This window comes from Eulemur rufifrons, chromosome 15 (assembly GCF_041146395.1).
Source record: "Eulemur rufifrons isolate Redbay chromosome 15, OSU_ERuf_1, whole genome shotgun sequence".
In the NCBI taxonomy this organism is placed as follows: Eukaryota; Metazoa; Chordata; class Mammalia; order Primates; family Lemuridae; genus Eulemur; species Eulemur rufifrons.
Window position 1 is genome coordinate 83,434,018 of NC_090997.1, and position 17,538 is coordinate 83,451,555.

At 41.9% G+C, this 17,538-nt stretch overlaps 1 protein-coding gene across 8 annotated transcripts in view; it reads left to right on the forward strand.

Moving 5' to 3' along the window:
- The first annotated feature begins 13,224 nt into the window (after nt 1-13,224).
- MYB (MYB proto-oncogene, transcription factor) overlaps nt 13,225-17,538 on the forward strand; it is a 33,694-nt gene continuing 29,380 nt past the window's right edge. For all 8 annotated transcript variants that reach the window (XM_069487421.1, XM_069487425.1, XM_069487428.1 and 5 more), the window contains exon 1: nt 13,225-13,461. In XM_069487421.1, the coding sequence (XP_069343522.1) occupies nt 13,439-13,461 (23 nt within the window). In that variant the 5' untranslated portion in view covers nt 13,225-13,438. The remainder of the gene's footprint in view (nt 13,462-17,538) is intronic.

The window sequence follows — 17,538 nt, forward strand, 5'->3', positions numbered from 1 at the left end:
CTTGTATGGTAATTACTACGTGCTGGTATCCCCGCACTGAGTTCCTTCAGGGGAGGAACTTGCTCTCATCTTTGTCTGCCAATGCGTAGCAAGTGCCCACCACATGGTAAACCCTCGCTGAAGGTTTGCTGGCCTCCAAAGAAGTAATAAAATGCTCTATGTATGTGACTATGGTATGTCCAACACAGCGCTAAGCCAACTATGAATCTATTTTCTAAATCCCAAAGGAAAATATAAAAGACAAATACATTTCTTTCCTACTATACCAAGACAACACACATTTTCCAGGGTCATATTGGTAGAGCTGCCTTGCATCCTTTTTGGTATAAATGGGGGATCCAGAGGATATCTATATATGTAAATATAATTAAAGTCCTGACTGCCAAAGTCAGCATAGGTCAACCCTGATAGTTTGAGTATTTGTTGTTGATTCCCTTTATTTTCTGAACATCAGGTCATATATTTCATAAAAGAAAAGCTTTTAGATTTTACACGAAACCTGACCACAATACTACTAAAGCACAGTTATTTTTTTTTAAATGAGTGTGTGCCTAATCATTGTCAACTAATTCCAATGGCTCCAGGCATGACTCAAAGCCAAGAAATTCAAAAATTACCAACCTCAGAGGGTCATTTATTCCTTTGGAACATTATCTGGAGTAAATCCTTATTCAAAAATCTCAAGGCAGGTGTGGTGGCTCATGTGGGTAGTCCCAGCTACTGGGGAGGCTGAGGCAGGAGGATCACTAGAGCCCAGGAGTTTGAGGTTGCAGTGAGCTATGATGACACCATTGCACTCTAGCCTAGGTGACAGTGTGAGACCCTGTCTCAAAAACAAAAAGCAAAAAACAAAAACAATAAAATCTCTGTGGAGCTAACCCTCTTAAAGTCCTGGAATAATTCTATCAAAATGAGTTACATTCTCAGTTCATTCATTACTTGCAATACTCATAAACAGATTACCTTATTCTCACCTTTTTTTTTTTTTTTTTTTTTTGGAAAGCCCCTAGCAAGACCCAAAGGCTTTGGGATCAAAAAGGCCTAAATTCAAATCCTGGCTCTGAACTTTAAAGGTTGTGTAATTATTTTCACAAGTATTTAAACTCTCAACTGCTCTATTTCCTTCTCAGTCAAATGGAGATATTATAATACATACCTGGCAAGGACACTTTGAGGGTTAGCATTAATGCAAAAAGTGGCTGGCATAGAGCAAATGCCTAATAAATAGTAGCTGTTAATCTGTTGTTTCAACATATTAGTTGTAAACCATATTTGTGTTCTTATGTACAGTTTAGGAAACACTTGGACATGTATTATCCACCAGATCCTCACTTTGACTCTGTAGGGTCATGCATAGAATAGGCACCATCACTATTGCATAGTTGCATTTGAAAATATTAAGCATCTTGTCCAGTTACAGTTTGTTGGGGAGTGCTGGGACTCAAACTCAGGGTCTCTGACTCCAAATCAGTTACACACTTCCTGCCCCCAAGCTGCCCTGCCTCCGGTCACTGATCCAGTCAGCTTGTTCATCTATTTAAGGTAAAATGTTAACTGTTTCAGTAAAATTCTAATATTGAATAACCTAACTGGAACCTATTGGGATAAATTTCCTTATTTTCAGGATTCAGGAATTTTACAAATCTGATTCTTAAGAAAATGATGAGGATGAGTATGAATAGCTTGAAGGTAGCTTGATAGCTTTTTATTTTCTTGACAATATTTTTTTAATAATTTTTTTTAAGTTTCCAAAATCAAGTTTATGATATGATTTTATTTACAGTATGACTACCACAACTCACTTTGCAATGTTCTGGGTAAAGGACGGACTCCTTCAGTGAGATGACTACAAAAATTCACTTAAGACCTTTCTTGCTCTTCAGGGAGCTCCGCTTGCTGCAGGCACTGGCTCACTGAGCATAATGCCTTATTAAGTCAAGGTATCTGATCTGACCTTGAACAATTCCATGACCTATAGCTATACCGCCTAACAGAGTAAGCAACACTACAAATAGCCATCGAGCAATTAAACTGTGGGACTTGTGTGCCTGAGGAACTGAATTTTTTAATTAATTTACTTTTAATTAACTAAATATCAATTTAATAACTATTGGTTATTAATGCATTGAAAATTAATGACTAATTTATTTATAGTTAATATTAATTGATTAGTTTAATATTAAGTTTAAAATCTGACAGTTGCTTTAGTTACTGGAAAACTCTGAAGTATGAAAAAAAAAAAACCTTTTAAGTATGTTTTAAACAACTTGGGTACATGAATCCCTTTTTCAACCGTACATTTTACAACTTCTAAATATAAAATTTTCTGATGAAAATTTAGCATCTGAACTGAGTTGTGCTGTAAGTATGATATATACACCAGGTTGCAAAGATTTAGAACCAAAAAAGGATGCAAAATATTGTCTTAATAATTTTTAGTATTGATTGCACATTGAAATGGTAACATTTTGGATATATTAGTTTAAATAATATATATCACCATAATTAGAGTTGTCTGGTTTTTTTTTTTTAATGTGGCACAAAAAATATTTTAAGTAGATCTGTGGCTCAAATTAAATTTTATTTGGCAACACTGTCCTATAGGAAACCCGATTATCTGTGTAACCAGAGAAAATCATAGATAATACCACTTTCCATTTTATTAACCAGTTTTCATTTTTGACTGGCTTAAGTCTCAGAGTCTCCATTGCTAAGGTTTTTGAAAGGTGCTACTTTCTCTGAGACAGCCAGACAGAAGGCAACAACGTGGGGTTTTTTTTGGGTGGGGTAGGAGTGGAGGAGTGGAAAGGCCTAAAAAATTCTGAAATTGATATAACTCTTGAATTAAAAGCTGTATTCAGTTTAATTCAGTGCCTCAAACATTTATGGAACATCTATGAAGTGCAAATGACTTGTTACATGAAGGTTTACAGAGCCCCAAATCCCAGCCTTTGAGGTGCCTATACTCAAGTGCAGTATTTCTCAAGTTGTGGTCCCTAAACCACCACGTCAGCATTACCTGATTCGGCCTGGCAAAAACACATGTACCTAGATCTCAGGTAGGTGTATTGGACCAGATTTCTGGAGACAGTTACTCAGAAGTCTGAGTGTTAAATGGTAATTCTTATGCCACTAAAATATAAGACCCAGTCTTCCAGAGGGTGAGAAAGAGACACAAAATGAACACTGGACATGGTGTAAGTCCTCTTACACCATGCTAGAGGCAGTGAGGCATTCACAGTGTGTCATGAAGCACTGTTTTGAGCAACAGGTCTCTAAGCTGAGGCTACAATGACAAGCAGGAATTAGTCACTAAAGAAGGATGGGAGGAGAATAGCAAGCAGAGGGTCCGAATGAGCAAGATACCTGGGCACAAATCCTTGTGGCGGATGTGGGCAACCTATGAGCAGTGGACTGTTTGTTACCAGGGTGTGAGCATAATATGAGGCTATGAAGAATCTTAGATGCAATGCTAAGGATTTAAGAATCTTTCATCTTTAAGGTAGATTGTTTTTTAGGGTGAAGAAACATCAGTGGAGATAATAGGGGAGGCATGTGTAATTTGAAAACAGTTGCCAGATGACCCGGATTTTAAGCAAAGGCATATTCTGGCCAGGACTGTGTTAAGGAAGTTTTCTGTCTGACAGCTATGAGGAAAATGGCTTTGAGACGGCCAGCCCAGCATCAGGGAGTTGATTAAGTGCCTAAACTGATCAAAAGGAGGAAAACTATGGGATATATTTTAAAGAAGTGAACTTAGCAGGACTTTGTATTTTATTGAATGTTGGGGCAGGGAGAGTTTAGGGTGACTCCAGGTTTCTGGCTTGACTACAACTGAAAGAGTGGTAATGCCATTCACTGAGAGAGAACATCAACAGCTCAGCCTGTTCTAATTTCAAAACTTTGGTTGGCATGTTCTTTTGAATGAGTCATTCTATGCAAAACCTGTTGACAATCTTCAAAAGGAACCAATAGAGCCATAACATGGAACAAGATATATACCACTATGCAGGAACTGCATTAGTTTTTGCATTAATAAATCTTTAAGTGAATTATAGTGTGAGGTTTTTTTTTCATAGTTTCTATTTCTTTTTTTTTTTCTTTTCCATTTTTTTTTTTTTTTTTTTTAAGACATGGGGTTTCACTCTGTCACCTGGGCTTGACTGCAGTGGCATGATCATAGCTCATTGTGGCCTTGAACTCTTGGGCTCAAGTGATCTTCCCGCCTCCCAAGTAACTGGGACTACAAGTGTGGGCCACCATGCTCACTTAATTTTTTCATTTTTTTAGAGATGGAGTCTCAATATATTTCCCAGGCTGGTCTCAAACTCCTGGCCTCAAGTGATCCTCCCACCTCAGCCTCCCAAATAGCTGGGATTATAGGCACAAGCCACTGTACCTGGCTGTTTTTCAATTTTAAACACTAGTAACACCTACTTCATATATTCACATACATGTCAAATTGTTAATTAAGAAAAAAATGTAACCGTGAAGGTGAAAGATACATTCTTTCTAAAACTATTTTGCATGTATATTGCTCTTTATATATTCCCTAAGGATATCCTTAATTACCCATTATTTAAAAGAAAGAAAAAAGCATTGAAAGGGTTTTCAGAGAAAAAAAACTATATGTAATCTAGATTAAAATATAAATAGAACTTCTATATATATCAAAACATCACATTGTATGCCATAAATATATTCATATATACTTATTATTTGTCAATTACAAATAAATAAGAACTTTTATATGAAAACTTTGGTGTACCTGACATTTTTCAAACAAATATTGCCTTTCCAAGACAAAAGTGCTCTCTGTCAGTCTCTGAACTAAAATAGGATCAGATGATCCCCCTCAAGCTCCCAGCAGAGTTAATACTTTGGAACTTTGTCAAAATTTTAATACAAAGGATTATGAACACTTTGATATAGTTTCCTTAGAGATTGTTTTCATTACAAAAAGTAAAATGTTTTGCTTAACACTAATATTTAAACCAAATTAAGATAATTCCGGGAAGTGATATTTTTCATAAACCAATTGACTACTTTTATTTTTCTTAGAACCATTACTGTCACCAAAAGTAAATCAGAATAAGTAATTTCTATAGATGTCAAAACTTTGTAGTATTGATATTACACACTAGAATTTATTGCTAGAAACTTTTTATTTCTAGCAATAAATTTAAATGGAAAGAGTAGAGTTATGATATACTTTATCCTAACACAGTTAGCATTTAAAATTATGTAGTCCACTTGATGTGAGGGCCAAAGAAAAATAATAACTCCCTTAAAGCTGTCCCTTCTTCTTGTTCTACTTAAGAACTTCATTTTCTCAAACTCCTGACCTCGAGCAATCCTCCTGCCTTGGCCTCCCAGAGTGCTAGCCACCACGCCCAGCCATGAACTTCATTTTCTTAAGACTCTGAGTACAGATTTATTTTTTAAAAAAATGAGGAAAGACATTAGTGATTAGAACTAGTGATTAGAAAACATGCCAGTTCTTACCAAATGATTTTCACGAAGGCAAAGAATACTTCTCATAGTTGCTGGAAGTAAGCACTCATTCACATATTGATTTTATGACTAGTTCCAAAATGGATGGTTCCTGGAGGTAAATTCAATATTATATAAAGATATGTTAAAGTAAACAAATAGGTAAATATGCAATGACAGAGCAGGAGTGGAATAAATAAGATCCAGAAAAATAGTACATGAAACAACATGCTTTGAGACTAATTTGAAAGTCCTATAACCAAAAATATAGCAATCTATACAAATTTTAGAAATAAAGCACTAGTACAAAGTTTAAAATTATGATGTTGCTATAATTTGTAAGGTTATCAGCCTTTACTTGAGGACAGAATTGAATCCATGGGAAGCACTCATAATTTGAGAAGAATTACAAGCACATGAAGGCATAGGAATTAAAAGCTGAAGCCTATCATAGAATGGTAGGAAGAACTCAAAATTTGGAATAAAAAACCTGGGTTTACACAATCCTAGCTCTGCTATTTATTACCTGTGTGACCTCGGGTAAATTAGTTTGCCTGTCTCAGCCTCAGTTACCCCACCTGGAAACAGGGACAATAATAAATGGAGTGGGGGACGTAGACAGAAAGACACCAACTGCTGTGAAGATTAAATGAGGCAACATATGGCACAGCCTGTTGCAAATTCTAAAACCCAAATGTAAGACATTATTAAGTATCTTAAATAAAAAAGCAGTTCCAAATAGTTTCTCATCAATTGCCAACAGCACAACAAAGATTTATGTGCACACTTGTGCTCGAGAGCCCGTTCCAGGAACTGAGTATGTAGAAAGGTAAAAGATATTATCCCTGCTCTCTGGCTGACAATCAAGACTCCAGATGAGATAAGGCACATTAAAAAAACAAATAAATAGAAAGAAAGAGAGAGAGAGAGCAAAAAGAGGTAACATAGGCTTTATATTCAATAAGAGGCAGGGAAAGTAGGCATTCACACAACTCACAGGTGGGAGAGATGATTGTGGATTAGAAAAATCTAAGGAGCCAGGCACAGTGGTTCACACCTGTAATCCCAGCTACTCCGGAGGCTGAGGTGAGAAGAATACTTGAGCCCAAGAGTTGGAGGCCAGCCTGGATAACATAGTGTGACCCCCACCTCTAAAAAAATGAGAAAAAAATTAGTTGGGTGCAGTGGCAAGTGTCTGCAGTCCCCGCTACTCAGGAGGCTGAGGTGGGAGGATCGCTTGAGCCCAGAAGTCGAGGTTACAATGAGCTATGATGACAGCACTGCACTTCAGCCTGAGTGACAGAGTGAGACCCCATCTATAAAAAAAAAGAAAAGGAAGGAAAAGAAAAAGAAAACGTAAGAAGGCTTCAGAAGGAAGATTAGGCTTCAACGGGGCCTGAAGGATGGGTGGCCCTTATGTAAGCAGCGAGAAGGAAGGAAGGCATTGCAGGCAGAAGGCATGGTGTAAGCAAAGCCCTGGGATTGCCAATGGTCTTTTGGGGAGGAAACAGAATGAAAAGAGTGGTAGAAGATAAGGCTGGAAGGCAGGTTGTGTTGTAATGCAAAATGGCATTGGTCAGTGTGCTCCAGCTGAGCCTTGCAGGTAGAGCTGGCCCATTTTGATTGGTCAGTGCATAAGCCAATCCAGTTACTAAATGCTATCATCCCTGGGGGTGAGGTTGTGTAGGCACAGAGGCCAGAGCAAGCTCAAGGCAGGGAATGCCAAGTTAAGGAGTTCAGATCTTATCTTGTCTACACTAGGGAGCCAGTTATGGGTTTTTAAACAGATGACTAAACTGCCAAAAGTGGTGATAATGAGATTGAGCAGTGGGATGTAGCATAGATGGGGGAGAAAGTGACCACAGGGTAGAAAACTAATCAGGAGGCTGTTATAGCAATTCAGGGTGAAGTAGTAATAGCCCAGAAGAAGGTGGTGACAATAGGAATAGAAAAGAGGCTCTGAATGTGCAAGAATCATCAAGGAAAAGGTCCAGTTCTTTCTGTCTGAAAGCCAGTGCCTACCACCGTGCCTGACACAGTAAATACATGTGTTTACCACTAATAAGGAACTGTGGAAACACTGTCAGGGATACAGAGACAAAATGAGAGACCTAAGTATTTTAGGGAGAAACAGAATATTAAAGACAGGAAAAGCCTTTAAAGATCTCCAATGCAACCTTCATGGTTTGCAGATTTGGAATATGAGGCTCAGAGAAGTTGTGTTCTGCCTGTACATTCAATAAACTTGGCTTAGCCACCTTGTCATTTGTTATTCCTATGAGCCCTTAAATGTTATTAATCTTTTTTGTTGTTTCCGTTAGCATTTCTATTAATAAACGCTTTTTGTTTTGTTGACCGACTTTGGAAGCTGCTATTTTACATTTATAATGTGGGAGAAGTGGGAAGAAGGAGAAGGAATTGGCTAAGATCAGTTGTGAGAAGAGATGGGAGAAAAGTTACTTCTGTAAACTGGTTTTAAGGATTTTCCCCTAAAGCTTTAAAAAGATAGGACTGTCACTTGGGAAAAAGGTAGTCATTGCATAAAACAGATTTTCTAAAGCAGAAAGAGGTAATAAGGCCATCATCTTCTACAGCAATGTTTTCCAAACTAGGGTTCACCGCCTATGAACAGGGCACAAAAACAATGTAGCATCCTGGTCAGAATGTATCAATATTTAGAATAGAGTAGAATAAAATAGAATGTATCAGATTGCATGGTTGGTAGTAAGGAGTAAGTAGTGTTTTGTGAAACTTTTGTTTTTAGCTGGGGGTGTGTGTGTGTGTGTGTGTGTGTATGTTGTGATAGGATGTAAGATGTGTTTCTTATAGTGAATCACATACAAAAGATGTTTGAAAGCTACTGCTCAAAAAATTCTTTTCCTCAAAGTAAATTAAAGCCTTTCAAAATCAATTGACAAAATACAGAATTCTATTAAAAGAATTGAAAACATTTATTTATATATATCTAGAAAACTTTCTTTATCCCCCAATGGGTCTCTCCCTTTTAGTCTCAGCTGTGTCTTTTAACTTCTTAAATATTATCCAAAGACTTTTCCTTGGTCTTCTCTCTATATAAATGCATATTAGCAAATCTATGATATTGTGCACTTATTGCCTTTATGCAAACAAACTTCTAAATATAGTAGTTATTTGATGTGATGTGGTGCTGGTAAATGTTTAACAATCAGTTTTCCAGGGGGGGAAAAACCTTATTTGTAGCATTTGCCACTTCCTGTGGTGTAAATACTACAACCATAGCAAAATGCAAGCTACTAACATTACCTCACTAAATGTGAAATTGGAGAGAGATGCACAACAGCATACATTATATAGCATTTCCATTGTACAGATATAATAGACATAAGTAACCTCAAGTGCTTAGACAATAGGAAAATGTAGTAAGATAGGAAGTGATGAGTTTTGAATATTTATAATATAAATAAATACATTTTAAAATATATTTAATTGTAAGTTGATATAATTTACATTTTAATAATGGCATGTCTAACAACTGGCTCACAACATTTGGCTCCAGCATACTAGTGACACAGCTTGACCTCTCTGGCAGGCTCTGGTCCCATGCTATCAACCACCTGCTGAACAGCTCTTCCCGGATCTCTTCCATGAGAAACCACAAACTTAGCATACCAATATCTAAACACACTTTCCTCTTTGAATCTCCTAGTATACACTTCTCTTCCCCTATTGACTTCCCTATTTCTATTAATGGTGCCTTCAATATCCACTCAATCAGTTGCTAAGTCTTGAAGGCCCTGCCTATGCAGCATTCCTCTGATCCGCCACCTCCTTTTCATTCCACTTAGGGTTACTGTCCTAGTCAGGAAATTAACTAGTCTCTTCTCCTTCAGTCTCTTCTCACTCCAAACTATCTGCCAATACTGTTAGATTAATCTTCCAAACGCAGAGCTCTTATAATATACCTTTTCTATTCAACACACACACACACACACACACACACACACACACACTCTAATCTGGCCTTCAAAGCACTCTTTGCTCCAGGTAATTTGGACAGTTCTTTCTTCCCTGTGCTGGGAACATGTCTTGTGATTCTGATGGTGAGCTTTTGCTCACACTTTTCCCTTCCTCTGGAATGCCCTTTCTTCTTCATTGGAAGACTCATACCTTTTATTCAAGACTCAGTTCAAATGGCAATGAAAATATGTGGATTGGTTGTCATGGAAATATATAAGTTGATGGGAATCTGGAGAGTGAGCAAACAAGAAGTGCCAAATCCAGCAATCATTTAAAGATAAGCATTTATTTGGTCACTATCTCTTATGGAGGCTCTATGAAACATATTGCACTAAGGTAGCACTTAGCTGATTATTATTAAAAGGTTTGCTGGGAGCACCATGAGGTTTATCTCAAACCTATGGCTGTCAATTATACATGCTACAGCTGTTCTTCATTAACTGAAATGATCAAGAATTGTCTGTACTTTAACTATCTGGTGTTTACTATAATTATTTCCCTCTTAATGCCCTGAGCCAAATTGGGGTGAGGGGGTGGGCAGGTGGGTGGTAGAGACATGAAGCCCCTGAACTCTGGGCTGTCACTACCATTGATAATCCTCATTCATCCTTGGTATATTGATCATAGGTATGAAAGATCTACCCCATGCTGAGGATTTCCCAGGAGTCAGAAACAAAGAAGCTGGAATGTGTGTCTTTTATACATCTTTCTTCCTTCAGCCCTTCCCCAGTTTTAGAGTAAAATAAAATGTCTCAAGCACTTGCTCTTTTGAGTGGGAGAATCATGATGATCAGCAAGTGAGCAAGTGTTTCATTTTCTTTCAAGTTGAAGCTACAGTTTGGTAGTCAAGGAAATAAAGGAAGAAGGAATAGGCTGCCACAGCCCTCTGGTCACTGGCACCAACTTCCTCATGGAGTTAAAGTATTGGGGGTTATGGAGAGCCTGAATCCTCGGCCCAGGGGAGGTGAAAAAGAACAAAGGAGAGGACAGTGGTAAAGGTAAAAGTATCTCGAACCAGCCTGCCTTACTCTGATACTGAGATTATCAACCAGCAGTCTGGAGACTTCTTCCATGAAAACAATTGTTACAGATGCAGATTCTTGCCCACCACCCCATACCCACCTGCTAGCTAAATCACAGTCCCTAGGACAGCCTGGGAATGTGTGTGTTTCATAGGTACACCCAGTGATTCTGATACACACTAAAGATGGAGGACCACTGTTCCAGTGCTGGCCAACCATGGCCTGTAGGCTGGATAGACTTCGAGCTAAAAATGGTTTTTAAATTTTTAAAAGAAAAGAAAGAAAGCAAAGAAGGGAGGCAGGAAAAGGAAAGGAAAGAAACAAGAAAATACAATACAGTTCGCAAAGCCTAAAACATTTATTATCTGGTCCTTTACAGAAAAGTTTTCTGACCCCTGACTGGTGCACTGCAAATAAAAGACCATATCCGAATTTAGCCCCACCCCAGCCCTGCCACAGCTAAAATGATGTGGCAGATATTTAAAAAAAAAAAAGTGATGAAATATGTAAAGCTGTCATCTAAAAAATGCACTTGTAATAACTATAAGTGGAGAGAAAAATGTATAAATATATAAACATCCTATGTCTTTAAAAATATAGTTTCATCCATACAAGAATTTTGATAACTCTATTTGATTCTATCCTTCCATATACTTGTCAGATGGCAAAATATCACAAATTAGCCCAATAAAATTATTGCATGTATATTCTTTATTGGACTATGCATATCCCAAGGATATTATTGTCACACATGAGGGGAAAATGTAAAACTGTACTCCAAAATGTCTGGGGAATGAAAATATTATGTATTGTCAAAACAATGCACAGGAAAATGATGTACAAAAGAAATAAAGGAAAATTGAACTTAATAGTGCTCTACTTAAAAGGAGTTTAGAAATCACAGAGTAGTTCCACCTCCTAAGAATCTTGGGAAAGAGGCTATGAACCTCACTTCACAAAGGGTTAAAATATTTACATTGTGTCTAAGAGGCGCAGCAATTGGGAATCATGCCAGTTAGAGTCATAAAATAATCCTAAAGCCAGAAAGCAATTCCTTTTGGGATAGTTTCTAGATGTTTGTTCTAGATTTTTAAAAATTTGTTTATTTTTGATGTGGAGACACGTTACTATAGAATCTAGAAATAAATATTGGCTTTCAAAACTATTAACTTGCAAGTGACTTGTCTTTCAGAATTGTGAACTAAAATAGCTCACAATAATTTTGTTTCAGCAGTATTTTTTTCGCAGGAAGAAAGAAATGTTCAAATCTTACTAGCAATTCACATTTTTTAAAGATTTAAACTATATAACAATTTAAAGAAACAAAGTCTAACACACCAGATAGTCTTGAAACCTAGCATGCTTCACCATTTAATAAAATTATGACTCATTTTAGTAAGAACATGCTTTTTTAGTAAGAAATATGCTTTCTGAGCTAAGTATGAACTGCTGGGGCACATGGGACACCCACAAACCCAGTCAGCAGAAGACTCAACCTCCTAAAAGATTAAAGGAAAAATAAATTAGTGTGTACAGAGAATGAAAAAAAAAAAAATCCCCAATGGTACTAATCTATAAACGGAAGTAAAACTAAAACTCCCCTAAAATCCCCCCAATTATCAATCCTTATAAATTCAGCAGTTATCTTCACCCTTTACGTCTTCTCAAACCTCTAGTTAAACGAACACGAAAGTTTTAGCTGACTTTTATCTCGTAAAATAGAGCCTTCAAATTACACTAAGCACGGACACCGACCTCCATAACTGTTTAACTTCTAAAACCACGCATGCAAACGTGGGGTTTCCTGAGTTCTGCTAGGGGCGGGTTCTATCGGAACCCCGTGGATTTTTCTGCAGGTGTGCAATCCAGGGCGCGCGTGCTATGCAGGGAGGCGGCAGAGGTGTGCGGTGGGCGCTGCCTGGGCGGGGCCGGGTGTGTGCCCGGGTGAGAGTGAAGGACATGTGACAATCCGACGGTGGCGTGTCGGCTGCAGGATCGGGAGGGGAGTGAAAGCTCCGCCGGGGTGCCTCATTTGTAAGCACTGAGAGCCACAGCTCCACTAGTATTTAACTGTCCTTTGTCACCAAGTTAAATTAGGGATGTTCTTTAAGAAAGAAAGGAAGGAAAAAAATAAAAGACCCAGCCAGACATCCTATGCAAACATGCTCCCATCCCCTACTCCTCCACCCATTAACTCCCCCATCTCCAGAAAGCTGAGTTTTAAACCCTGCTGAAAATCCAACCTTAAAAGCGGGAGTTTCCCCCACCCGGTGCCGCCCCCGCTACAGTGAGTCAGAGCCGGGCCGGCTCGGGTTCGGATGCCTCGGAGCACTCCGAGAGGGGCGACCGTGGCGCGGCCGCCGAGAAGGAGGGGAGGCGGCATTAGCGGGACTTGGCGCGGACCGGCGCCGCCGCGGCCCGGGAGCGGGGTTTGCGCAGGAAAAGGCGCCGCCGCGGCCCCCGGCCGCCCCTCCCCGGCTCCAGGCTCGCCGCCCGCGCGCCGCCCGGGCCTCGAGACGCGCCAGGCGCAGCGCGGCGGCGCGAGAGCCGAATGGGAGCGGCGGCCCGGCCGGCCCGGCAGCCCCGCGGGCGGCAGCCAGGGCGACCGCGGAGGCGGCGGGCAGGGCGCGTGCGCACTGCAGGGGCGCCAGATTTGGCGGGAGGGGGAGTGTCCAAAGCTCTTTGTTTGATGGCATCTCTGTTTACAGAGTTTACACTTTAATATCAACCTGTTTCCTCCTCCTCCTTCTCCTCCTCCTCCGTGACCTCCTCCTCCTCCTCCTCCTCTTTCTCCTGAGAAACTTCGCCCCGGCGGTGCGGAGCGCCGCTGCGCAGCCGGGGAGGGACGCAGGCAGGCGGCGGGCGGCGGGAGGCGGCAGCCGGTGCGGTCCTCGCGGCTCTCGGCGGAGCCCCGGGCCCGCCGCGCCATGGCCCGGAGACCCCGGCACAGGTAACGGGGAGCCGGGCGGGCGGCCGAGGGCGGGGGCGCGCGGGGCGCCGGGCGCCCGAGAGCAGGTGGGAATTCGTTCCCGGATCATCTGCGGGGCTGTCAGATCCTGCGAGGACCTGGAGCCCCTGCCTAGGCGGCAGCAGCCGCTTGAGAGACTGTTGAATGGAAGAGTCTATGCGGGAAACGTATCCGGACGTTGGGAAGCACGCCCTGCGGCTCATTTTGCAAGTTGCACGGGGATACATTTTTCTTTAGGGGGAAAAGAAGCAGCACGTTCCAGGCGGGGGCAGAGCGCTGCCCACCAGCCCCGGGAAGCCCACCAGGTGCCTGGCTTGACGCCGCGGGTGTCGGCGAGGGAGTCGCAGCGTAATTGCTGGAAGCATTGAGATATGTTTGGACTTGGAAGTGCAGAGCATATGGCAGATATAGGGAAAATGCCGGATTGTTTAGTAGCTGCAGGTAGTTCATTTAAATTTCATTCATTCTTTGTGGGGGCGAGGATGAGTGTCAGCTGACAGGCGGCTGGAAAGGAGATTTTAGGGGAAGAAAGGGTCTCTACATTTGCAAATTGTTTTAAGCCCTGGTTTTGGAGGTTCGAACCCTTATTCTCTGAGAGGCTTTTATTCCTACTGCAAACATTGCACGCGCACCCACACGCGCCAGCGCTGCACATGTCACCGCACTTGGGGAGGCTGGCCGGGATGAGGGGTGAAGTCCCCTAACATTTTGGCTGGACGGATGGGACGAGGGAGAGGAAGAGGGGAATACTCGTCTGAACTGTCACTTGCGGGCTCTTCAGCTTCCACCGGCCTCTGGACCTCCCGGACTGAACGCCCCGGGGCTCCCTGCGAGCGGCCGGTTTGGTAGCCAGCTGGGCGGCCGTCGCGGTCGCCACTCGGAGCAAAGGGACAGAGGCCGGCGCAACCCAGGCCGCTGCTGCGCAACCGGGACGCGCTCCCCGCGGGCTCTTTCCTGGGCAAGAGGTCTCGGCGCCGCGCGCACACGTGGACGCGGCTGAGGTCGCCGCTCCTCCCCGCGCCCTGCTCCCACCTCCTTAGGTCGCCCCGGCCGAGGCGCGGTGACCCGACGGACCGTCGCAAAGGAGTTTTGGGAAGGAGTGGAGGCACAGCAAATCCCCCCGGTTTTCCTCGGGTTGTTTGATTTTCTGGTACTTATTTGTTGTGGAACCGGCGGGCGCGGGTCCCCGCGGGGCGCTAGGAAGTCGCAAAGAGCGTGGGTGTGGACCCTGCAGCAGCGCTCTCCCCCCAACCGAGGCGGGCTGGGCGCCGGAGGAAAAGGGGTACTTGGAGAGCCCTGGGCTCCCTAAGCCCGGGGTCTGGCCGCACGGTGCGGGGTGCTGCTGCTCTAGAGGTTTCACCTTTCGCCTCTGGGACTTAGGAGAGCAGCAGGGGTCACCTGTTGTTTTGAGAGCAGAAGCTGGCAGCAGGTGGAAGGGGTGCTGGGAGGAGGCGCGGCCGAGACTCCGCGCCCCGAGGTCTCGGCTGCCCCCGCGGGGCGGGGCCCGCAGGTTCCCCGCGGCTGCCAGGTAGCCCAGAGGGGAGGAGGCCGGGAGGGGCGGGAGCCTTGAACCTGTCTCAGGGGGAAGAGAAACCCGGCTGCGGGCTTGAAGCCGTTTCTTGCAGGGCGAGCGTCAACTGGGCAGGGATTATTAACCAGGTCAGCGAAATGAGTCTGAACCCCTTTTCTAGAATCACAGTAGCGGCCACAAGGCACTTCCTCCCGCTCCCCTCCCTCTTCCCAGCCCCCAACACCTCTTTTCTTTTTCGTTTCTTTGCACGGTTTGTTTCCTTGACAGAATGTAATATTCATAGTTGTACTCCTGTAACCACATCGGGTCTAGCAGGTGGGGAGTCGAGTGCATCAAGCCTGAAGTCAGCCTTTGAAAGTCCTCTGACTGTTAGGTCTGAGATCTTGTCAGAGCAGATAAAGGAAAAGTTATTTCAAGTCCCTAGTAGAAATTAATCATGCTACTGAGGCGACCCGGACGACTTAGAGCAAGGAAATCGCATGCAAAGCTCAAAGGCGAGCCCCACGCCAGGCCTGCTGGTAGACCCAGGAGCTGGCGCGCGAGCAGCCCTGGACTCGCCCTGCTGCCTCCTGGCCCCTTCAGGACCGGCAGACGTCACACGCCAGCTTTCCCCGAGACCTTGGTTTTGCACATGTCTGCCCCTGTGCTTAACTTTGAAGAGACGCGGAAGACAGGGGATCGTCCTTTATTAGCGCTGGAAAGTACCTTAGAAATAGAATCCCAGCCCTTACGTATAGGCGAGGAACTGGGGTTCTGAGAGAGAGGAAGTGATTTGTCCAAGTCACCCAGCTAGGTGGAGGCAGAACTGGGACTGGCACCTTTGCCTCCAGAACCCTGGTCCTGTTTGATTCCTGTTCTCTCTCACCTGACGTCGGCTGCCCCCTGCGGGCGGCTGAATTTGTTGCTTGTTCCTGGGGTGTTAAACTGTTGCCAAGACTGCTCAGTTACTAGTTTGAAAAATGCCGTCCTCGGTTCTGAAAATGTGACCAGCCAAACCTAAAAAGTTAATTTGAGTAAAATCTATGACTGCGCTTTCAGATTCCTCTGGCTTTCTTGGTGTCCCTCGTATTTCACAAGGGGCTACTTCATTTGGGGGCTTTAAGATGCTGACTTATAGCTCTGGGCTTATAATATTTTTTTCTTTTGTTTTATCATACTGTGTTTTATGTTAAAGAGAAACTATAGTAATTATTATTCACCAGAAGTTGTTTAGTACCTCCTGTCCATGGTGTGAAACAGAAGTAGGCTATTGTTTCAAAGTTAGACACTAAATGAAAAAAAATGATTACAGATTAATTATGAATATAGTTTAGTAGGACTTTTTTTTTTTTTGGTGGTGATGGTATTTTAAGTTTGGATCACATCAAGTCACCATACAGCCTGGACCATCAGATTGTTGCTGAAAATAATAGTATTAAATTAAAACCTCTAATTCAGGATTTTTGTAAGCACTTTTGCTTGACTTGCAGAGTTTGGTAATATACGCTTGTGAAATTAGTTTGGGAAGACAAAATCTAGTGTGAATATAAATTTTATTTATAAAAATCATAATTTGCATTATGATATTGCTTTATATCATTATTTGTTTTGGTCTCAGTTTTATGCATTTCTCAGTATTACAATGATAGACTTTAGTGAAGTTTCTAAGAGAGTACTTTTTCTACCTTAAATTTTATAAAAAATTATAATTAAAAGTAAACTCTGTCTTTAAAATTATTCTCATCTAATTAGTATATGATTAATAAACAAGTATAGAGTTACTTCAAGTCATCAACATTCTTAGGTTTGATCCACTAAGTAAAAGAAAAAAGCTCTTTTGAAAACAGTAGTATATTCTTTTTAAACCCATAGATTTCTTCTGGGGAAATCCTTCAGTTTTGAACATTTTGTAATATTTCAAACACTATTCAGTCAGAGACAGAAAAAACCAGAGTAAGATTCTATCGAGTAGCCTCATTTTTCACTTAGTTACTCTGGAAACTGAGAATTGTAAACATGGCCCCAAATTGGATCCACCAGGCCTGGAGTTTTGAGTAGTTTGATGTTAATGTTATTTACAAAACTGTATGATCACTTGATGGTCTTATCCTCAGATTTTAAAATCCTTTCCTCTTTGGTTCTCCTAATCTTCTAATCTTTCAGGGATGACTATAATTATGTTATTGGGCATATTGTTGATTTTTTTTTTTCTTTTAATAAAACACCAGCCCCATTGAAATCACATAATTGAATTATTTGTTGTGTTTGGGAAATATTATTTAAACAATATGACGTATGCCTAAGATTTTGAGTGTGTACTTATATGAAGGACATGGGCTCTTGTTCCTTTTCTTGTTCTTAACATTGAGTTTTAAACTTAAATCTTCATTGGTTGGAAGCTTGCCAAATGTGTAACTTGTCCCTGGTCTAACAGTAACAGCAGGTTTAAACATGCAGGGCAATAGGAAAGTGCCAGGTCCTTTGCTGTATCTGTGGATACCAATAACAGTAGAACCAGTTTACAATCCTAGAGCAACAGAATGCAGAAA